General features: G+C 42.1%; 1 protein-coding gene across 1 annotated transcript in view; it reads right to left on the reverse strand.

Annotated features, from left to right (window-relative positions):
• thsd7bb (thrombospondin, type I, domain containing 7Bb) overlaps positions 1–24,581 on the reverse strand; it is a 98,485-nt gene that overhangs the window by 48,936 nt on the left and 24,968 nt on the right. Inside the window, exon 2 of the mRNA XM_067387194.1 lies at positions 10,640–10,792. Coding sequence (XP_067243295.1) covers positions 10,640–10,766 — 127 coding nt within the window. The 5' untranslated portion in view covers positions 10,767–10,792. The remainder of the gene's footprint in view (positions 1–10,639; positions 10,793–24,581) is intronic.

Below are 24,581 nucleotides of genomic sequence, written 5' to 3' on the forward strand. Positions count from 1 at the left end.
CCATCGGCCTCCACAGCAGAAAATATTTTATTAGCAACATTCAGAGGCTTTGGTTCAAACACACCTGAGACAGGTTATTTTCCGCTATTCAGACTTTCAAAAGCTTTAATCACCCACAACCCACAAGCCTCCTTCTATGGTGGGATTCCTCAGTGGCTGTACCACCTCATCACCTCACGCTGACAACAGAACTCATTTTTAAAACATTTTATGCAATTGGCAGATACTTCTTGTCCAAAACAACTTTAAACAATGCAAGTTATACATTTTCATCAGCACATGCATTCCCTGGCAATCTAACCTGTGACCTTGGCAAGTCTTTGCCAGTCTAAAAAAAAAAAAAAGCAAACTAACAGCTGTTGAAAGTTTTATAGTGCTTCAGTACATTGTTTTTACCATGTATACACTGCAACAAAACTTATTCAGAAATATGATTGGACCTCATTTAGGGCTGGTCTGAATATCATTTTTTGAGCTTCGAAGCTTCGGTAGTAATCAACATCGAATATTCGAAGCTTCAGAGGGAGGGGGCTGAACATACTCTCCTCTAATAAAGGCAAAATATGGTGTGGCCGCTTTAAGAGCTGCAGTTGAACTATCTGCATTGTATGTGTGACTGGAGCACAGCATGTACTGTATGCGGGTTATTTCTGTTGCTCATTTAAAGTTATTTTCTTTATTACGTAATGCAGTGGATGGCATAACATTTGCAACAGTTGTGAAATGTCAATCGCCTCCATGAAGTCTGTCAGGTATCAATAACTCAAGCTAAGTGAGCAAACATATCCATATTTGCTGCATACACAAAGCCTTACAGTAGGAATCTCTGTGTCTATCTGTCTGTTTGCATTTTGATAATGTCGAGAACCGTTCATCCAATTGACTTCACAAGTGGCGGGTGTGTTCCTGCGGACCCAAGTGCAGTGTCGCATTTGGCACAATATTGACATGCGACACATCCGGAATTACTAAACTTTTAATAAACTACAGAACAGCGAAATAAACTAGCTGAAAGTAGCTAGAATTATAGTGTAAACATTCAAGCGCAAATGAGAACCGTTTCGCCTGGATGCCAGGTGTGCGAAAAAAAAAAAAAAAACGAATATTCGAATCCCAAAATTGAAAATCAAATACCAACCCACCGAACGAATATTCAAATAATCGAATATTCAGGTTCAGCCCTAACCTCATTATAATCAACAAGATCTTAAAGGGATAGTTCACACAAAAATGAAAATTCTGTCTTCATTTACTCACCCTCAAGTTGTTCCAAACCTGTATGAATTTCTCTCTTCTGCTGAGCACAAAAGAAGATATTTTGAAGAATGTGGGGTTTTTTCCATACTATGAACACTAAAAAAAAGAACTTTCACTGTTATTAGTTTCACTCAAACCATCCTTGTTCACATTACTGAAAACACTCATGTAACTACATGAACTTAATTTAACTGAGTTGTTTCTACTAAAAATGAGTATTGTCAGCTTTACTTAAGTGTTTGTTGGATCAACTTAACATTGCTGAGTGAAACGCACAAATTAATGTTGACAAGTAATACACTCTATCTACTCAATAAAATTGTGGTGACAGATTACAAGCAGTATTATTAATTAAAGTCAACATATAAGAATTGAGTTAGAATTAATTAAATTAATTCCTTAAAACTCAACTATTTAAAATGTGTAAAATTAGCAAACACCATTAAAAAACCACAAACTGACATAAAAAGCAATAAAAGCAACTAAATGAAACACTGATCACCATAATGACAAACTTTTTCAATATAATCAACATCGACATCTAAACCTCTGTTAATTTGTGTGTTTCTCTTTCCTTCAATGATTTTACTTGTCATCATTAGGTGTCTGTTCTTAATTCATCTTTGACGTCTGTCTGTTATTCAGATATTTGTGTTTAAACTTTACTTACATTACTCGTTTTAAATGGTTGACATTTTAGGAATTTTTTGATTAATTCTAACTCAATTCTATTTGTTGAATTTAATTAATAATACTGCTTGTAATCTGTTGCCAAAATGTTATGGAGATGGTATAGTGTATTACTTTTTACAGTGTAATTAGGCAGTGGATCTGTAGTTCCCAGCACGCTTTGCAAAGGACTGCAGTAAAGTAAATTTAGGAATTGTTATTTTATGTGTTTTTCGGTATAGGGAAAGATGTTGTTAGTTTATGTTAGTGTCTGATGTTCAGTTATGTTCGACATTTAGAGAAGTTTCTGTAATGTTTTTGAATTTTGTGGTTACTATTATGCAGAAGAGTGGCGCCTGTGTTTAGACTGTGAACACTCATATATGTTTGTAGGATGGAATTTCTGCTCTCAATTTAATTGAGTTTGTTCAATGAGTTATTTTTCTGAGTGCATTTTGTAGAGCAAATAGTTCATTTAATAAGGTAAATTAAGTCAATAAATGTGTTCACCTTACATAATAAACATAACATTATTAAGTAAACTGTACATATAAATATAATGCGACAAATTCAAATGATTTGTATTTACTCAGATATTTTGTCAGCTTTACTTGAATTTCTTTTGTTCATACAACTAAATTGTTATTTGTACAAATTACTCAATATAGTTTGGTTGGAACCACTTGACACTGCTTTTTTAAGGAAATCCAACAATTATTTTTTTTTGAGTGAAGTCAAATTCAAACTTCGGAACGGTAGTGTGTTATACATTAAAAAATATTCTCTACGTGTAAACCGATAATTAATGCGAGTACAGGAATTTAGATGCTATTTTGCTATTTAGTTGCTAAATAGCACACAACTATGCTAAAAATTTTGTAACATGTTTCTTTTTAAAAACAGATGAATAAGAGTGCGCAATGCTAAACCAAATCACATTAAGTTTAGTGTTATTGAAAATTGGCTACTGTGTCTTGCTACAAACAAGTGCACTGGTACATATGCTACGCAGCACGACTCAACAACACAACCCTTGTTTATGCCGAAATAAATCGAATTATGAATTTATGATGTCTGAAAGTGTCAGGACCATTATTGTTGTTTACAATTTTTAAAAAGCACAAAATATTTCCTGACCCAGAGGTCTCTAGAGATGGGCAGCATCCTCCCTCTCAACAGTGTGAAGAAATGTTCTCTGACACTCACACACTTTTTGGATGCAGCCTGGGTGAAACAATAGGGCACATGACAGATTAATTACTCGCTGATGGTCACGGATGCAATTACAGTGCTTTTCTGCCCATCACAGACACTTTAGCAAAGGAAATGGAGCTGTTTTTGGCCCGTCACGATTCAGTTGGAGTTTGGGCTAGGGACTGGTGGATTTGACATCTTAAATTCAAAAGGCTTGGGATGTTGCACTGGTTTACTTGTCTGTAAAACACTAGTCACAAGGTTATTATGACCAATTACTTTCATTTTTAACAACATATCTATAGTTTTATCATTTCAATCCCAACAAGCCTCTTCTGCCCATTTAAAAATGTAATCATGTACTCACTCACTTTTCGATTGAAAACGCACAAGTTTTGCTACAGTTATGCCTGCCGTTTACGCTCGTGTTTTCGAAACTCGAAAACAGAGACTTTCGAAAACGCCGCAGTCGCCGTTTAAGTTTGAAAATGCAGGGTTGTGTTTCAGTATAAACAAACCAAAATGGAGACTTATGAAAACTATGGCATGGCTGCCCACGTTGGTGCTGCGTATCCTTGACGACCATGTAAACAATAACATTAAGACTGAACTGCAATCTTTGCTGGCTTTGCTGTCATTTTTAGCAGCCGTTGTGCAGTTAAACTCTGCATTTTTTAATACTAATACTCCTGCCTACATGCGCAAGAGGCAACTGTTTACACTTGTACGCGCATGCCCAGTGTGCATGAACAGTCATGTGACATGCGTTTTCGGTAGTGTAGTGTAGAGGGAGATCGTTTCTGAAACTCTGTGGAAACACCAGTGTAGACAAGGATCGTTTTCTTTTTTCGCCATTTTAAAAATGAAAACGCACTATGGGGCCTAAGCCTGAACTTGCATTTTAAAAATCTAAAGAACCTTTATATAGTATAAAGATCCTTTTGTGCAATGAAAAGGTTTCATGGATGTTAATGATTTTTCATGGAGGTAGAGGTCATAAAGATAATGCAATTATCCATCCCAGTCAATTTCAACTTTTTGACAGTCTTTTGTGAACTAGAGCTCCTATATAGAGAACAGGCACTTCTGATTTAACAGGAATCATCTCATGAACACCAACTATGATTTTGTGAATGGCTCTGTGTGCCCTCCACGGTAATCAGTCAAACAGAGAGAAAGAAAGAAATGAGTGCACAACTAATGAACTGAACAGAAAACAAAAGACAAATGGATAATATATGGTCAATATTCACTGCTGAAGAATTGCTTGCTTCTTTTCTGTGGACTCTTCATATACAAAAAAAAGGAAAGAATGTATATTGTACTCATGTCTCATCACATATTATACTGTGAGAGATCATCACTGTCCTATCATATTAGCAGTCAAACAGCTTCATTCTTAGTCCTGTTCATTCCATGGAAAATAAATCATAAAAAATGTTCTATTTATCTCATTTGCCTTAATGAATCTCTTATGTATTGCATTATACTGAAGACAATTGTGCGCATTTAGATCAGTGATGTCTGAGTACCTTCACTGAATTATTCATGAGAAGACTTGGCCCTATCCTATACGAACACTTTTTCATCCTGGTGACAAGTAGTAGTAGTAGTAGTATAAATAAATAATTTTTAATAGCACCTTTCATAAATAAAATACAGCTCAAACTGCTTCACAGGTCAGAATATATATTTTTAGAAAAGAAAAACAGCAAATGTGTATTTGATTGGTGGAAAGGTATAAAGCTTTCGAATCCTAGTTTTGTATATTTTTCAACATTGTTGTGATATGCTATACCAAGGCTTTCATTGTATGAACTGCATGCCATGCTGTATATTTTATTTTAACGCATGTGTGAGCTGCATTTTATGTATGAAGACGTGTTCCTGTTGCTGAAACAGTTGAGCATGGCTGATGCAAGAACTTGAACTGCAAAATATGTAGTGGATTAAATCACCTTCAAAATGTCAAGAGAAATGTTAAAGACCTCAATTGAGGTGAAATCACAATTGAGGTTTTATGGATTTTAGAACATGTCTGTTTAGCTTTCACTGTAAACCCTAATGCTCAAAGTACTTAATTGATTTGAGTAGGAAAAACTTAAATTGAACAAATTAGTTCAGTTAAGTTAACTGTTATGAGTATTTAGAATTTAGAACATATTTCAAATAAACTGAACTGTTTCTTTGTTTTGAGTTGTATGAACTAATTTCTTTTAACTAACTTAAGTTTAACTGAAACTGGGCTGGGATTTCTATTTCCCAGCCTGCTTTGCCCATGGCACTCAAAGGGGAGAGTAAATGCTAAAATTAAGTGTAATATAATGTATTAGGGTTTATAGTAATGTAAACAACCAACGCTAGAGTATCTCACGAACAATTCGTACATATTTTACGAGGTGGCAAATTCGTACGATTTGGGTTAGTGGTAGGTCATTAGCCACCTCCTAAAATACGTACAAATTGCCATGAGATCGGGTTGATATAACTCCTTTGATTTGCAAGAACTCAAAATAAAAAAGTTAATTAACTAAATATTTTGTGTTAATTGAGTTAGCTGACTCAGTACTTCAAGTTAGGAGCAATTAACATGCATGAGTACTGCAAACTTAACTTGATAGTTCTGCTTACTTAAAATTGGGAACATCATTCTGTGCGCATACTGTATCTGCTAATATAGTTTATTTTGTCATCTTTTATGACACACTGTAAACCCAATAAGTTGGGCTAACTCAAAAAATTGAGGTAATCAGTTACATACATTTTTTTTGAGTTAGCCCAACTTATTGGGGTTTACAGTGCAGTGTCCTCATAAAAGCTGACAAAATAAACTATATTTAGATATACAGCATGTGCACAGAATGTAGTAGTTCTCATTCAGAAACAGACCAAAAATTATGATTCATCTTGTTTGCATTTGGCATGTACACACACTGTAAAACCGAACAGTGAAATGAATGAAATTAAATGAGTTTCACTCAAATAATAATGAAAGTTCATTGTACTTAATAGAAAAAAGTTGCATGAACTCAAAATTTCATTGTAGTCAGCTGAACTTAATTTGATTGAGTTGAGCTGCAGCAGATTTCTAATTCCCAGCATGCTTTGCATCAGACCATATAAATAACTGTTGAAATTAAGTGTTATTTTGTGTGTTTTTGCACAAGATTAACATATGGAGATATAAGTTAATGTTTAATGTTGTGTTATGTTGGGATTCAGGGGGGTTCTGTTATGTTAGTTTTGTAGGGTTACCACTGTGGTGAAGAGTAGAGCCTGTGGTTAGGTTGAGGATGAGCTGCAAAACATTTAAGACCACGTATGTTGTTTGATTACATATATGCAAGTATGTAATGACTATCTGATAATGTCTCTCTGATAGTTATAATAGCATGTGTTATCTGCTATGTAACATTTAACAAAGATCTGAATGTGATGTTTATGTAAATTAACTGTATGTAATTAACATGATGTGTTGGGAAAGGGATGCTGATGACGGGACTGTTAGTGAGAGACACCTGTGCACCACACTGGCCTTGATCCGCTTCCATGGCTCTCAGCCCCGCCCCACTTGTTACAAAAATTTTAAGTTCTACCAACTTTAAAAAATGAGTTAGTTTACTTAAATGTTTTGAGGTAATAGGTTTCCTCAAATGTTCTGAGTATTCTGAACTTATTGGGTTTTACAGTGCATTTTTGTCCACGTTAGATAAAATGACAATGTCTCTTTCCATAATACTGCTTAAAAGCATCAAATATGCTCTAGTCAGACTCCCTGTCTTCATTCGTCTCTTGAAGGTTAATTTTCACCTTCTTGTTTTGCGAGACAGACTCATTTTCTCTCCAGTTTGTGACGTCAGATAGAAGAACTCCAGGGAGACTTGTTCAAAATGAGGTTTTCAAGCCTTCAGAGTGCTTTTAAGATTCAAACTCAAGAATTTGCTCTCCTATCTCCACATGTTTTTCTAATTTCCAGGAAAACTGAATAAAATTAAGTGCACACACACACACACACACACACACACACACACACACACACACACACACACACACACACACACACACACACACACACACACACACACACACACACACACACACACACACAAAAAAGCTCAAGAAAATTAGACCTTGAATACAAAAGAAAGTGGGTAGGTGCACAAATGAGCACTTCTTCACAGACAGAACGAAACTGGACACACTCCTTCAGGATGAAACCAGTATTGATTTTACATTCCAGGAATCATCACCCCTGTGGACCTGCAGAGCTCCTGTTCGATCCACACACAGCACGGGAGGAAACCTGCTCAGGGCCTCTGAGAACTGACCACTGCTTCACAGAGAAACTTCAATGTTCTCATATCGTCCTTACTTCATCTATAAAACATTTTCACAGTTGCCTTCATTAGCATTAGTCCTGTTGATATGTCCCAGTTCGGTGGGGACTTTTACAATAGCTTTCAAGGGGAGTCAACTTTTTAAAAGAAACTTCAAACCGAAATTATCTTTTGGGGCCTCATGTACTTTTTTTCAACAAATCTGTGATATTTCTTATATGTAAATTGATTACAAATTTAAAAAAAATAATAAAAAATGAAAGTAGCTATGTTTTGTCCAACAATGATACTAACTTACCAAGTCTGCATTTATTACAGAAATATTGTGAATTATAATTACTATTTAAAATAACTGTTTTGTATTTGAATATATTTTCAAGGTGCCCATAACTAGTTTTAACAAGATGCAATATAAGTCTAAGGTGTCCCCTGAATGTGTCTGTGAAGTTTCAGCTCAAATTTTTTTAAATTAATTTTTTTAACTGCCTATTTTCTGCCATAATTACATATGCACCGATTTAGCGTGCGGCCCCTTTAATTTTGGCCTCCCCCCGCCCACAAGCTCTCGACTGCCTTAAACAGCATTTAAACAAAGTTTACACAGCTAATATAACCCTCAAAATGGATCTTTACAAAGTGTTCGTCATTCATGCTGCATGCATGCATTGATTCCTGTAAGTATAGTATTTATTTGGATGTTTACATTTGATTCTGAATGAGTTTGATAGTGCTCCGTGGCTTAAGCTAAAATTACACACTGTTGGAGAGATTTATAAAGAATGAAACTGTGTTTATGAATTATACAGACTGCAAGTGTTTAAAAAATGAAAATAGTGACGGCTCGTCTCTGTGAATACAATAAGAAACGATGGTAACTTTAACCACATTTAACAGTACATTAGCAACATGCTAACGAAACATTTAGAAAGACAATTTACAAATATCACTAAAAATATCATGATATCATGGATCATATCAGCTATTGCTCCATCTGCCATTTTTCGCTATTGCCTTGCTTACTTACCTAGTCTGATGATTCAGCTGTGCAGATCAAGATGTTTTGCCCTTGTGTAATGCCTTAACATGAGCTGGCATATGCAAATATTGGGGGCGTACATATTAATGATCCCGACTGTTACATAACAGTCGGTGTTATGTTGAGATTCGCCTGTTTTTCGAAGGTCTTTTAAACAAATGAGATTTAAATAAGGAGGAGGAAACAATGGAGTTTGAGACTCACTGTATGTCATTTCCATGTACTGAACTCTTGTTATTGAACTATGCTGAGGTAAATTCAATTTTTCATTCGATGGCACCTTTAAAATGTAATTTCTTCCTGCGATTCAAAGCTTAATTTTTAGCATAATTACTCCAGTCTTCAGTAGGTGTGGGAATCACAGGGTACCTCAAGATACAATACATGATACATGGCTCACGATACCGATAATATCATGATACAGCGATTCTGCGATAATCAATATATTGCTAGACAATCCTATAATCATACATCATGATATCTGTCTAAATAGGAAAACAAAATGCCATGAAAATGTTAAGTGCAGGCTTTCCAGACTTTGGACTTAAACGTGACTGGGGCATTTATTATTTTACTCACTCTGCTGTCTGCCATCCCATTAAAAAAACTGCTGCGCTGCTTCTAATTTTTTTTTTTTTTCTCAGCATTTTGGATGACAATTGTAACAATTTAAAATGTCACTTTTGACAATTTAATGCATCCTTGCTCAATAAAAGTATTGCATCATGGTGCCATCGGATTTCAACAAAAATATCTTTATTTGCATTCCGAAGATTAATGAAGGTCTTACAGGTGTGGAACAGCATGAGGGTGAATTAATCAGAATTTTTATTTTTGGGTGGACTATTCCTTGAACAAGAGTGGTCAGGCATCCCAAACCCACAATTTGGTACCTGCATCCAGTAAAGGAAACTGAATGATGCTTATTTCCGTGTTTATTTACTGAGACTGGCAGTTGCCTGATATGAACTCCCTGCCTGAGGTCTTCATAGGCAAATGTTGGATGTTTTGTTACAAGTTCTGGAGAAGTGCTTAATTGCAGCATCTTGAAATAAGCTCACAGTAGCTTGGATGCGCCGGACGGCATTAATAGCCCAAGTAATAATCTTCTGTTCTTTGCGAGCTGTCAATCTCACGCTTAACAATTGTTGCCATGGTGACATGAGGAATTCTCAGTGCAACTCCAGCTGGATATAAGATTGATCAGACTTCACAGATAACACAGGCAGATGGTCTCACAGTTTTCTGAACTGCTGTACATAGATGCCTGCTGATCCAAGATCTGTGACAACAAGGATCAATATCCAACCTTGAGCACTTATTCTTTTCTATTCAATACTTCTGTTTCCCTCTATCAAATGCAGAATAGAAATGTGCATTACCTTGCTTCTCGACTGACTGTATTATACAAAAAATTCACACATTTGATTATGCAATCCCAATTTGTGACTTCTCCAACTGGATATGACCAGAGAAACGACAAAAAAAAAGTGTCAGAATTCTCTGGCTCAGGCTGTAATTGGATCTTGCAAACACAAACTGTGTTTAGCATTTCTGAAAACCCTGAAATAATTGATGCATTTTTTGTCTGTGAAAATATCAGACTAAGATTTACCCTGTGCTCTATTAAAGAAACATTTCTTGCAAAAATGGAAATTATGTCAACATTTACTCACCCTCATGCCATTACTAATACTGTATGATTTTTTGTTTTGTTTTTGAAAAGGCTTTTTGAAGAATATCTTGGTCATTCTCAAAGCAAATGAGGACTGATCATGTCAAGATCCAAAAATGACCAAAAAAGTACCTTTAAAAGTATATTGTGCACTTACTGTATACTATACAAGTCTTGATATGATAGCTTTGGTCTGACAAAATGGCCAAAGATACATTGAAAACCTTAGCAGCCTATGGTACATTCATCTGAACGAATTATTCTTTTGAACTGGATTTTTGGTCATATTTTTTTCAAAAAGTCTCCTTTTGTGTCCTACAAAAGAAAGAAAGTCATACCATTTCGTAACAACATGACTATGAGTAAATGATGGCAAGTAATCATGGTAGAAAAATACTCATAAACTACGCTAGGGACAGCGTAAATGTATTTCATCCTGTCGTACCAAGAAAAAAAGTATTGTCAACCCACCTGTTTTCCAGATGTACTGGCTTCTTTTTGGTGCTTCTGCCCCCAGTGGAAGAGACATTAGTGCTACATAAAGGAGAGAAGCCCACAGGGAGAAGGAAAAGGTAATCTCATGCCTCAGAAATGCCATCTTCTGTCAGCTTGTTGGTATCTAACCTGCAACAGAAATACACCCAATAGCTAGTAAATTAGTTGTAGAAAGTTAAGACATCTTATGTACAGTTTCATGAAAAATTAGACATCAGTGTAGACATAAAAAAATACCACAACATTCATATTTTTATATATTTTGCACATTGATATGCAGTTTCTAAAGGTGCTGTGTGTGGTTGTGTAGTGGTTGCTTACTGGACAGAGTTTGTATAATTTGGTTTCTCCCTGCTTCATTGTAAGTCAATGGAATCTTTTGGCCCATTTTCTCCAACAAGCATCTGATCACATAGAAAAGTAACACCACACCTGAGTCATTCTACAATTTAGGGTCGAATTCATGTCCACTGATGATAATTTTAGGTTTTTCAACAATTTTCATCAGAAATATAATATTTTATCCACTAAAGGAAAACATGTTTTAATCTTGCACCAATATTTGTTAGGTGAAATTGCCTTGATGTTTCTTAAATTACAGATTTTTGTCTGTTTTTGAAGTGTGTATTGAGATCATAAAAAAGTATATAAAAAAGTGAATTTCTACAGAAAAATTGTTTTTTAGAGTTTAAATTTAATTTAAGAACATGTCTCATTTTGCTCATGCAAAAGTTCTATCAACTATGTTATTGGTCACCTGCAACTAAAAAATAGTTCCCATTCAGTCGGTCACGTTCGACGTACGTCGGACAGACCGACGAATAGGAATCTCGCTAGAGAGGCCAATCTACTTCGAGTGTAACTAAACGAGCCAATGCACATTGGCATGCAATCATATGCATCAGCTGCTTGCCTCGCAGCGCGGGTATATAATGAGCAGCAGGTGCGTTGCATCTTCAGCTTTTCGCTTCGGAGCCAAACCTTCTCAACACTGAAGAAGATAGCTACTGAAACCACGAGTGTGAACGAGTCTGCTCTTCGAGACGTCTCTTGGTTGCGGTGCAGGCGGACAGCGCAGCAGCGGGGCCGATTTCTCCTTTGTTTTTCTTTGCCTTTTTTATTTGAGCAAAAGCTGTAATCAGCGTGAAGGCCGTTCTCACGGCTGGTGAAACGGTGCGCCTAGAGCGCTAAAAAGCTGTTATTACAGCTGGTAAGAGAGCGCCTTCAAGGAGAGTGCACACGACAGGCTGCACATTTCCCTGTCTGTGCTGCAGCGGCTTTTCCCCTGCGTGCTTCAGCACCTAAAAGAGTCAGTCCTTGAAAGAGCTTACACGAGTAGTTCGCGTCTTTTTAAAGATGTCGTTCTACTTGTGTGTTTCTGGATGCGGTCGTTACCTGGCGCCTCGGGATGGTCACCAGCGCTGTATCGCGTGCTTGGGCTTAAGGCACGCTGAGGCGGCGTTTGTGGACGAGTCATGTACCCATTGTGGGAAGATGACCGTCGCGGAGCTGCGGTCGAGACTCCACTTTCTGCAAAGGGGTGGAGTCCCGGTCCCGACGCCTCGTTCCAATCCTCCTCAGAGGGTTGCTTCGGGCGGCGGGGCTGGTGACTTGAGGATCACGGTGAGCGCGTTTCCTTCGGGGAACCAACCCCCTAGGAACCCTCACCCCTCTTGCGCTCCGCAGCCAGTAGAGCTGCCGGGGGAACGCGGTGGACCACCCCAGAGGTGTGTACCATCCGTATCCTTCGGAGCTCCCCAAGACGACCGGATGTCGATCGCTGCATCGGAGGGTGAGCCTGACGCTTCTGGGGATGACGATTCGGCGCAGCTGCCTCCCTCGGGAGTGACGACTGTGCCCGATTCAGACCCGGAAATGATGGCTATGCTTTCCCGGGCCGCCAACAGGGTCGGGCTCGTGTGGAACCCTCCACCGTGTCCCGAGCCCTCGAGGTTGGATGATTGGTATCTCGGGGTGGCAAGGGCTGGTTCTCAGCCCCCACCCCAGTGCCTTTCTTCCCGGAGGTGCATGAAGAGCTCACTGGCACGTGGACGGCACCTTTTACTGCCCGAAGCCGTGTCGGTGGGTCCTCCTCCCTCACCACCCTTGATGGTGGAGCGGCTAAGGGTTATACGCGCATACCCCCTGTGGAACGGGCCGTTGCTATGCAACTGTGCCCTAACTCCACCTGGCGGGGGGAGCCGTCTCTCCCTTCCCGGGCCTGTAAGTACTCGTCGGATCTTACCGGCAAGGCTTATCAGGCCTGTGGGGAAGCCGCTTCCGCCTTACACGCTATGGCGTTGTTGCAGGTCCATCAGGCCAAGGCACTGAAGGACCTGCACGAGGGTGGTCACGATCCGCAAGTTCTACAAGAACTTCGTGCCGCGACGGACCTCGCGCTCCGAGCGACGAAGGTTACGGCGCGGTCAGTGGGTCGTGCGATGTCCACCATGGTGGTCCAGGAACGCCATCTCTGGCTGTGTCTTGCGGACATGAGGGATACCGACAAAGTCAGGTTTCTTAATTCCCCCGTGTCCCAGACCGGCCTCTTCGGCGACGCGGTCGAGAACTTTGCCCAACAGTTCTCGGCTGTACAAAAGCAGTCAGAGGCGATCAGTCACATCCTGCCGAGGCGGTCAGCTGCTGCACCTCCACCGCCGGCGGCACCTCAGACTGCCCGTCGCCGAGGGCGCCCCCCTGCAGCCGCCCCCGCTCCGACGCCCCAGCAGCAGCAGCCTCCATCCAAGCGGCGTCGTGGAGCCGGTCGCGGGCGGGGTGCCCAGCCCGTCCAGCCACCCCCTAAGAAGAAGGGTGGCAAGGCCAAGTCCAAGCGGCCCTAGGACGGGCGACCCGGAGATGGACGGGACTGCTCTTCAGGAGGTGGTGACCGCTCCGCTCCTTCCCCCGGAGGAGGGCCGGGTGGAGAATCTTTTGTTTCCCCTTTTTGTTCCGCCGCTGGCTCAACGGCCAGCGGTACCCAAATTTTCAATAAAAGAGCAGTTTCCTCTATCTCCGGGTCTGAAGAGGGCTCGGAGAGCAGTGGGAGGGCTAGAACCTCACCACTCTCATCCACCTCTTCTGTCGCCAGCGGACAGCAGCGAGCAGCAGGTAGGCAAAACCTCGACTGCTCCCTCTGTCCACCCGTGGAAGCAGGTAAGTGTTGCACAGCACACTGTGACCCCGCTTCGGGCCGCCTCACACAGAGAGCCTCCCGGGCCGCGTCCCTGCGTTCCACCTCGCTGCCCCGCGGCGGGTACGCCGGTGGTCCCCTTGGTGCCGCTTGCGCGGTCTCTGGGAGCCTGGCTAGCGCTCCCCAGTCCGTCTCGCTGGCTCCTTCGGACCATCAGGCTCGGCTATGCGATTCAGTTCGCCCGGCGCCCCCCAAGTTCAGGGGCATCCTCTTCACTACAGTGAAAGATGCCGATGCCCCTGTTCTGCGTGCGGAGATCGCAGTCCTACTGGCGAAGGACGCGATAGAGCCGGTCCCTCCAGCCGATTTGAGGTCGGGGTTCTACAGCCCCTACTTCATTGTACCCAAGAAAAGCGGCGGGTTACGACCGATCTTGGACCTGCGAGTTTTGAATCGGAGCCTTCACAAGCTACCGTTCAAAATGCTCACGCAGAAACGCATTTTCGAGTGCATCCGTCCCCGAGATTGGTTTGCAGCGATCGACCTGAAGGACGCGTACTTCCATGTTTCGATTCTTCCGCGACACAGGCCATTCCTGAGATTCGCGTTCGAAGGTCGAGCATATCAGTACAGAGTCCTACCCTTCGGGCTGGCCCTGTCTCCCCGCGTCTTCACGAAAGTCGTGGAGGGAGCCCATGTTCCCATGAGAGAACAGGGTGTTCGCATTCTCAACTATCTAGACGACTGGCTTATCCTAGCACAGTCTCGGGATCAGGATTTGGTGCTCAGTCACCTCAGCCAGTTGGGGCTTCGGGTCAACTGGGAAAAGAGCAAACTCGCCCCAGTGCAGAGGATCTCTTTTCTCGGTATGGAGTTGGATTCGGTCGAAAAGATAGCACGCCTCACAGAGGAACGTGCTCGGTCGGTGTTGAACTGCCTGAATACGTTCAATGGCAGGACAGCGGTCCCACTGAAGTTCTTTCAGAGGCTCCTGGGGAATATGGCGGCTGCAGCGGCTGTAACACCGCTCGGTCTGCTTCGTATGAGACCGCTTCAGCACTGGCTTCACGGCCGAGTCCCGAGATGGGCGTGGCAACGCGGCACGTTCCGGGTGCCAATCACTCAGGAGTGCCGCCGAACCTTCAGTCCGTGGTCGGACCCTTTGTTTCTTCGGGCAGGAGTGCCCCTAGAACAAGTGTCCCGGCATGCTGTGGTTTTCACAGATGCTTCTGCCACCGGCTGGGGTGCCACGTACAACGGGCATGCAGTCTCAGGGGTTTGGACGGGACCCCATCTGCATTGGCACATCAATTGCCTCGAGTTGCTGGCAGTACGCCTTGCTCTGAGCCGCCTCAAAGGCCTGCTTCAGGGCAAGCATGTACTGGTCCGTACGGACAACACTGCGACCGTTGCGTACATCAACCGTCAAGGTGGTCTACGCTCCCGTCGCATGTCGCAACTCGCCCGCCATCTCCTCCTGTGGAGTCGGAAGCATCTGAGGTCGCTTCGCGCCATTCATGTCCCCGGTGTGCTCAACCGTGTGGCCGACGAGCTATCACGAGCTGCGCTGCCCGGAGAGTGGCGACTCCACCCCCAGGTGGTTCAGCTGATCTGGAGAGAGTTCGGAGAGGCTCAGGTAGACCTGTTTGCCTCACCAGAAACCTCCCACTGCCAGTTGTTTTACTCTCTGACCGAGGGAACACTCGGGACAGATGCACTGGCTCACAGCTGGCCCCGGGGCCTGCGCAAATATGCGTTTCCCCCAGTGAGCCTACTTGCACAGACCCTGTGCAAAGTCAGGGAGGACGAGGAGCAGGTCTTGTTAGTTGCGCCTTACTGGCCCAACCGGACCTGGTTCCCAGAACTCTCACTCCTCGCGACAGCCCCTCCCTGGCCCATCCCTCTGAGGAAGGACCTCCTCTCTCAGAGACGGGGCACTCTTTGGCACCCACGTCCAGACCTCTGGAAACTCCATGTCTGGTCCCTGGACGGGACGCGGAGGTTCTAGGTGACTTACCCCCTGAGGTACTTAACACCATCACTTCGGCACGTGCACTGTCTACTAGACGTGCTTATGCCTCGAAGTGGAACCTGTTCGTCGAGTGGTGTTCTTCTCGTCGAGAAGACCCCCGAAGATGCTCGATCGGAGTCGTGCTTTCCTTCTTGCAGCAAGGGTTGGAGCGTAGGCTGTCCCCCTCCACCCTCAAAGTCCATACTGCTGCCATATCCGCTTACCACGACCACATAGATGGCAAATCTGTTGGTCAGCACGACCTGGTCATCAGGTTCCTTAGGGGGGCGAGACGGTTAAATCCTCCTCGTCCCCCCTCCATACCCTCTTGGGACCTTACTCTGGTGCTCAGAGCACTCCAGATTGCTCCCTTTGAGCCTTTGCTGTCAGCAGACTTAAAGATTCTCTCTATGAAGACTTTGCTGCTGGTGGCATTGGCCTCCATCAAGAGGGTAGGGGACCTGCAGTCATTTTCGATCGACGAATCGTGCCTAGAGTTCGGGCCGGGTGACAGCCACGTGGTACTGAGACCCCGGCCTGGCTACGTGCCCAAGGTTCCTACCACTCCCTTCAGGGACCAGGTAGTGAGCCTGCAAGCGCTGCCCTCGGAGGAGGCAGACCCAGCCCTGGCTTTGCTCTGTCCAGTTCGCGCCTTGCGACTGTACTTAGACAGAACTCGAAGCTTCAGGACCTCAGACCAGCTCTTTGTCTGTTACGGAGGCCAGCAGAAGGGAAAGGCTGTCTCCAAGCAGAGGATGGCCCACTGGATAGTGGATGCCATCGCCCTGGCTTACCAAGCTCAGGGCGTGCCCTGCCCGCTCAGGTTGCATGCCCACTCCACGAGAGGTGTGGCATCCTCCTGGGCGCTGGCTCGTGGCGCCTCGCTGACAGACATTTGTAGAGCTGCGGGCTGGGCGACACCTAACACGTTCGCTAGATACTATAGCCTTCGTGTCGAGCCGGTCTCCTCCCGTGTTCTCGCCTCAGGTCAGAGGCACGGAGAGGCCCCGGCTTAGTGTCGGCTTGCTGCGCTACATGCGCATTCGATTCTCCAGAGAGTCCCTACGGGCAGACCCTGTTGAGTCCTCCGGTTACCCTTCGGCAGCCGACGTGGCGGAGCGTCTGGCGCCAGGCCTATACTCCGTTGTATCCTTGAGAACCGGATTTAGGCTGGGTTCCATATGTGTGACCCTACGGGGATCCCATATGGCTTTTTCCACGGCTGCTCCTAAACGAAGCCCGTGTCTTCCCTCTGGGAGAACCCATCTCTCATCGAGTGGAGTCACCCCAGTTCTTCCATATGTTGTACAACCTACAAGGTTAGTCCATATGTACTTATCCATATAACTCCTTCGGGGAAGGATATGGCTTCCGCAGCGTTCCTTATCGCATGTAAGGCTACGCTTCCCAGCGTTATCCAATTGTCGCACTGAGTGGGTTTTGGGAACAACAGTGATCGACCCTCTCTGCGTGAGCCTGGTCCCACCGTCCTTAGGCAAGGGGGTTCAGGTGGCTCACGTCAGAGCGCTGGAAGAGGGCAGCTCCTGTGGCGCTTTGGTAGGGATTCCTATTCGTCGGTCTGTCCGACGTACGTCGAACGTGACCGACTGAATGGGAACGTCTCGGTTACATAGGTAACCCTCGTTCCCTGAAGGAGGGAACGGAGACGTACGTCCCGTCGCCACAGGCGTTGTCCTGCTGATGCTGCCGCCTGCTCGGTTCGGCTCCTCAGCGAAAACCTGAAGATGCAACGCACCTGCTGCTCATTATATACCCGCGCTGCGAGGCAAGCAGCTGATGCATATGATTGCATGCCAATGTGCATTGGCTCGTTTAGTTACACTCGAAGTAGATTGGCCTCTCTAGCGAGATTCCTATTCGTCGGTCTGTCCGACGTACGTCTCCGTTCCCTCCTTCAGGGAACGAGGGTTACCTATGTAACCGAGACGTTTATCATAACACTATGTTATCACAATTTTTTCATCTGGTGAACATTTTGAACATTATTGTAAGCATTTCCCTATATTTTATATACTATAACCTATTGTCAGGGAGTATATTAACTGACCATCGACTTATGTTGGGATTTTTATGGTTTGCAGTTTTTTTAAATTCAAATTTACATTGAAATTTAAGGTTAAACTGATCAAGAAAATAACAAAGCTGGCCAGACAAGGCCTGATTGAAATGAGTCAAAATGGTGAAATCCTAAATAATCAAAAATTAAGCAATAAGATATTAAAATATAAAATCCTTCATTTTCTAGAACAGATCAGAACAAAGTGCTTCAGCTAATATTTACTGAGTAGTACTAATTAACTTCCAGCCACAGATCCAGATGCGTTTCATTTCCTAGATGTTGGTTTAAATATTTCTCAAGTTGTAGCACAATCAGTCAGAGGAAGTGAGAAATCTATGATTTGCCGGAGAAGAATACCTCCCTGGAGACGCTGGACATATTTCACAAAAGCTAAACCTGTGAAATCCTTCCTCTGTATCTGTTTCTCTCACTCTTTGTCTCATTTTATTCTCCTGTCTCTAAGGCACATATAAACACCTTCCTGAGGGGGAAAAATATCCATGCAGTCTCTTGAAGGGAATTCATTGGCGCTCGTTAGAGCTGACTGGATGAAGCGTGTGCTCTGCTCAAGGAGAACATTTAAAGAGATGAACTGGACACAAAGAGCCGTGGCTGATTCCACTCAGCTAAATTGCGTCTGCCACATTCCCACCATGTCAAATCCGTTACTTAGGGCAGAGAAGAAAGGTTGAAAAGAAGAGGAGGGAAAGAGAGAACAGACAGAAGGTGATGAAGAGCAGGAGAGATAGTGACATAATATTGCATAGAGATTTTTATGTAGCAGTAGAATTTTTTTGTAGCTGAATGACTAAATTACAGAGACAATTAACTCCAAAGAGCCACTTACTAATTGTGGATCTCTACTGGAACATCTGTTTCAGGCAAACAGTAGTCAGTTTACCCTATAATTTGGAATAGAACAGTATTGTATGTCATACTATGATATGGCACTGTACAATATAGTGCGGAGTAAAATAAATAAAATAAAAAATAAAACAAAATAAAAAGGATCTAGAAAAATAGGTAAATATAAACAAATATAAATGTAAGCAGAATATAGTTAAATATAAGCTATATACAGGTGCTGGTCATATAATTAGAATATTGTGAAAGAGTTCATTTTTTTATTGTAAATTATTTTAAAAAATGAAACTTTCATTTATACTAGATTCCCTACATGTAAAGTAAAACATTTCAAAAGTTTTTTTATTTTTTAATTTGTTGATTAGAGCGTACAGCTAATGAAAGTCCAAAATCCAGTATCTCAAAATATTAGAATATTTACATTTGAGTTTCATTAAATGACCATCCCTACAGTATAAATTTCGGGTATCTCTTGTTCTTTGAAACCACACTAATGGGGAAGACTGCTGACTTGGCAATGGTCCAGGAGACATTCATTGACACCCTCCACAAAGAGAGTAAGTCACAAATGGTCATTACTGAATGGGGTGGCTGTTTACAGAGTGATGTTTCAAAGCATATTAAATGCAAAGTTGATAGAAGGAAGAAATTGGGTAGGCAAAGGTGCACAAGCAACAGGGATGACTGCAAGCTTGAGAATACTGTCAAGTAAAGCCAATTCAAACACTTGGGAGAGCTTCAAAATGAGTCAAATGAAGCCGGGGTCAGCGCATCAAGAGTCACCACACTCAGACATCTTCAGGAAAAGGACTACCAAGCCACTTCTGAAACAGAAAAAATGTCAGAAGCATCTTACCTGGGCTATGGAGAAAAAGAACTGGACAGTGAACAGTGGTCGAAAGTCCTCTTTTCAGATAAAAGTAAATATTGCATTTCACGTTGAAATCATGGTCCCAGAGTCTGAAGGAAGACTGGAGAGGCACAGAATCCAAGCTGTCTGAAGTCTAGTGGGAAGTTTCTGAAGTTAGTAATGATTTGGGGGGCCGTGACATCTGCTGCTGTTGGTCCATTGTGTTTTATCAAGTGCAAAGTCAATGCAGCCATCTTCCAGGAGATTTTGGAGCACTTTATGCTTCCATCTGCTGACAAGTTTTATGGAGATGCTGATTTCCTTTTCCAGCAGGACTTTAGCACCTGCCCACAGTGCAAAAAACACTTCCAAGTGGTTTGATGACCATGATATTACTGTGCTTTATTGGCCAGCCAACATGTCTGACCTGAATCTATGGTATATTTTTAAGAGAAAGATGAGAAACAGTTGATCCAACAATATACAGATGATCTGAAGGCTCAATAGTGCCTCAGCAGTGCCACAGGCTGATCACTTCCATGCCACACTTCACTGATGCTGTAATTTATGCTAGGAGCAAGTCATTTGCTGTAATATGTGCTGCTGACCAAGTATTGAGTGTACAAATGAACATACTTTAAAGAACTTGAACCTTTCTGTTTTGAAAATCCATTTTTTGATTGATCTTAGGAAATATTCTAATATTTTGAGATACTGGATTTTGGACTTTCGTGAGCTGTACGCTCTAATCATCAAAATGTAAAAAAAAACTTTTGAAATGTTTTACTTTACATGTATCTAGAATATATGAAAGTTTCATTTTTAAAAATAATTTACAATAAAAAAATGAACTTTTTCACGATATTCTAATTATATGACCAGCACCTGTATATATTAAAGTTAAAGTTATGACCACCTTCCTAAAAAATTTGTGTTGGTCCCCCTTTTGCTGCCAAAACAGCCCTGACCCATCGAGGCATGGACTCCACTAGACCTCTGAAGGTGTGCTGTGGTTTCTGGCACCAAGATGTTAGCAGAAGATCCTTTAAGTCCTCTAAGTTGCGAGGTGGGGCTTGTTTGTTTAGCACATCCCACAGATGCTTGATTGGATTGAGATCTGGGGAATTTGGAGGCCAATCAACACCTCAAACTCGTTGTTGTGCTCCTCAAACCATCCCTGAACCATTTTTGCTTTGTGGCCACTGCCACCAGGGAATACAGTTTCCATGAAAGGGTGTACATGGTCTGCGACAATGCTTAGCTAGGTGGTACTTGTCAAAGTAACATCCACATGCTTTCGGTGGTGGACAGGGGTCAGCATGGGCACCCTGACTGGTCTGTGGCTATGCAGCCCCATACGCAGTAGCTCGTCTGTTGGATCGGACCACACGGGCCAGCCTTCGTTCCCCACGTGCATCAATGAGCCTTGGCCGCCCATAACCCTGTCACTAGTTTATCACTGTTCCTTCCTTGGACCACTTTTGATAGATAGTGACCACTGCAGACCGGGAACACCCCACAAGAGCTACATTTTTGGAGATGCTCTGACCCAGTCGTCTAGCCATCACAAATTGGCCCTTGTCAAACTCGCTCAAATCCTTACGCTTGCCCATTTTTCATGCTTTTAACACATCAACTTTGAGGACAAAATGTTCACTTGCTGCCTACTATAACAGGTGGTGTGATGAAGAGATAATCAGTGTGTAATGTTACTTTTCAAAGGGGGTGTACTCATTTACGCTGAGCACTGATATATGAAACTATATATATATATATATATATATCAACCCCACATTTAAAAAACACTACTTGATTGTGATTTTACTTAAGGTTCACTGGCTGCAATTATCTGCAAATAGCTCTTATTTCTGCTTCCAAGACTCTTTACTAGCATCATGTTTATTAGCTACTCATCTCCATAACTTTCCACTGCATTTCCCCTGATGTTTCTGAGAGATAATTCCTCTTCTTTCTCCACATCTGTCTCTTCCCTTTGCTATAATCCCCATATCACTCCAATTCCCATCCAAAAATGTAAATCACATTTCATTCAGCAAAACACTGACTGGATCTGCATCAAATGTTTGGTTAGCTGCATAGGCTTTGTCATCCAGTTTGAAAGGCCTGTCACAACTGAAGTGAGCTTCGAGACACAGTTCTGCGCTCCTTTCCTCCAAGTGCTGTTATCTTAGAATTCCCTGCTCATCCCGTCGTGAGACTGTAGATTGACGCATAGCATTAAACATGTCTGTTAGCGCTGACCGGAGAGCGGAGAGTAATTACAAAGCTAATCAGTTTCGACAGGGCTCCATTCACTCACGGGCTCTCACACATGTGCAGACTCCAATTCATCCGCACACACAAAGTAGAAGTAGAGATCTACAAATGGCTGCCTGATTAAAACACTCATTTTTCAAGAAGGGCGGACTGATTTGAGGAATTGCGGGGCTCAAGCATTCACTGAAAAGTTTAATTAAATAGTTTGTTTGGCTGATTAAATGGGTGCATCCTTTTCATTAAACCTAGAAATCTTCAGTTCTGTTTTGAGGGTCGAGAGGGTGTAAAGAAAAGAATAATGAACAAATTTATCTTAATCTCCCGCATACAGGCATCATTAAGCCCACGGGAAACACACAAACACCCACTTCCTAATATAAGGTCTATTCTAGGCAGTCTGTTTCAGCCGTTTTAATATATATGCATGCATTTAGAAGTCTTTTGCAGCTTTAATCATAGCAATAACAAGCACATTAATTTCCATGGCAATTTTCAGCTGGGTTTGTTGGACGTCTCAACCCTTGAAATTTTCACCCGCTAGAAGTGCAATGACATTTTCATAATGCCAGCTTTGGAATGCCGCCTCATTTAAAACATTTAACTCCGGTGTTAAAATTCACCCTTCTTTCATAACGTCTCCCACGCTTGAGCTTTAGAGTTGACTCAAATGTTCACGCTTCAGGTGTGGAGGAACTCAGATATCCGAATTAAATGCCAACATGACTCACCTTTGTTTAACCTTTACTTCAAGAGTATTGTAGTAATTAACCTGGAGGACAACTGAGCTAATGTTGCGTTATCGCAGCGGCTGCCCTCGCAGATGTTTTCTCTTTATGAATTGGAGATCTTATTTTCTTTTTCAGGATAATTAACATGTAAACTCACAGGTTACATTAATGAAGAGAGCAAAAAGAACTTTCAAGTGACAATCGGTTGGCATTTAGTGCTCTTTCACACAATGGAAACACATTGACTATTGAACTGCACTGTTAAAAGAAAGATTTTGATATTTTCAAATGAGCTACATTTATGCAATTGTATGTCCAGATCAGTTTGGCTTTTTCACAATTATACTACACTGTAAAAAAAAAAAAAAAAAAAAAAAAAAAAAAAAAAAATTGTTGATTTAACTTTAAAATGTAAGTTACCTGGTTGCCTTAAAATTTTGAGTTAATTGAAATTAAAAATTTGAGTACATCAAATGCGATTGGTTTAATCAACAGAAACTCAACATATTATTAAAGTTGTTTTGACAAAAGAAAAAAATGTTGTGATAACAAATCATGAAAATATTTTTTTTTTTACAGTGTACCATTCAAAAGAACAGAAATATTGTGAAATATTAACTGCTTCCTATATTAATATATTTTAAAATGTAACTGTAAAAATTAGGGCTGACCGATATATCGTATGCGATTGTCACGCGCATTTTGTCAGTAAAGCCGGTTCCCTGATTGCCGCTAAATCGCCATCACCTGCTTTCAAATGGAGCGCCATTTAATAGACAGAGCCGTAGATCACTGACAAGCTACGCAATATCGTGTTCATATGGCAGATGAATCGCCTTCGATAATGAACGCAATATTGCGTGGCTTGTCAGTGATCTACGGCTCTGTCTATTAAATGCCGCTCCATTTGAAAGCAGGTGATGGCGATTTAGCGGTAATCAGGGAACCGGCTTTACTGACGAAATGCGCGCGACAATCGCATACGATATATCGGTCAGCCCAGAAAAATGAAATTCCTGTCATGGAAAAGCTGAATTATTTCTTAATATTATCAATGTTGAAAAACTTAATTTTTTTTAAGAAAGCCTTGACAATTTTTTTCAGGATTCTTTGATCAATAGCAAGTTCAAAAGAACAGAATTAACTTGAAATATAATTTTTTTAACATTATAAAAAGTTATTTATGTTTTGATTTAATGCATCATTGATGAACATGTATTATGCTTTTAAACTGACCTTTTGAATGTAAATGGCAATCCCCCCACCCGCACCGAACATAACATATGTGTAATAGAACAGGATAGTGAGGCGAATAAATCCCTGCTGTCACCAAATAGTGTGTTCACATTGGAAAACAGACACCTAAGAGTCAATGGCGTCAATAGGTAATTACTTTAGTGTCAGTGTTAATCCACATGTCACAGAGTGTGTACGTTTTCTCTAGTTCATCTAATATGGTACTTCGGTGTGTGCGTTCATAAATATGTGCATCAATTTCCTGTTTTATCTTGTAAAAAGTGTCTCTCAGACACTGTGGCATGAGTCATTACTGGACGGATCAGGTAACAGGCTTGATGGCACACTGTATGCAGTGCTCAGTGACAAACTGACCTTCCCTGCTGCTGAGTCAATTATAGTTCAATTAGGACACAGACCCTGCTGCGGACCCAAGCTCTGCAGCAGGAAGCATATGGCAGCTATATATGGCCAAACCGGCTCCAGCTCAGCTGGATATGGTCACAAATACACTTATGAAGCAAAGTGGAAATGAAAGAATCAATAAAATGTACTTTATATAGGGTTCAAATGAGAGCTGTGTGCAGCTACTGGACTGAACATCTGTTCTTGTAATTTCCTTGGTGGCTGGAGGCAGCTAGGACTTAAATATGATGAGGTGTAGACCTTTAATTGGTAAAAGTGTATGAAAAATGGAGTGACTGCAATTACAGACACATGCAAGGGCTTTGAGATTTCAGGC

This window comes from Chanodichthys erythropterus, chromosome 6 (assembly GCF_024489055.1).
Source record: "Chanodichthys erythropterus isolate Z2021 chromosome 6, ASM2448905v1, whole genome shotgun sequence".
In the NCBI taxonomy this organism is placed as follows: Eukaryota; Metazoa; Chordata; class Actinopteri; order Cypriniformes; family Xenocyprididae; genus Chanodichthys; species Chanodichthys erythropterus.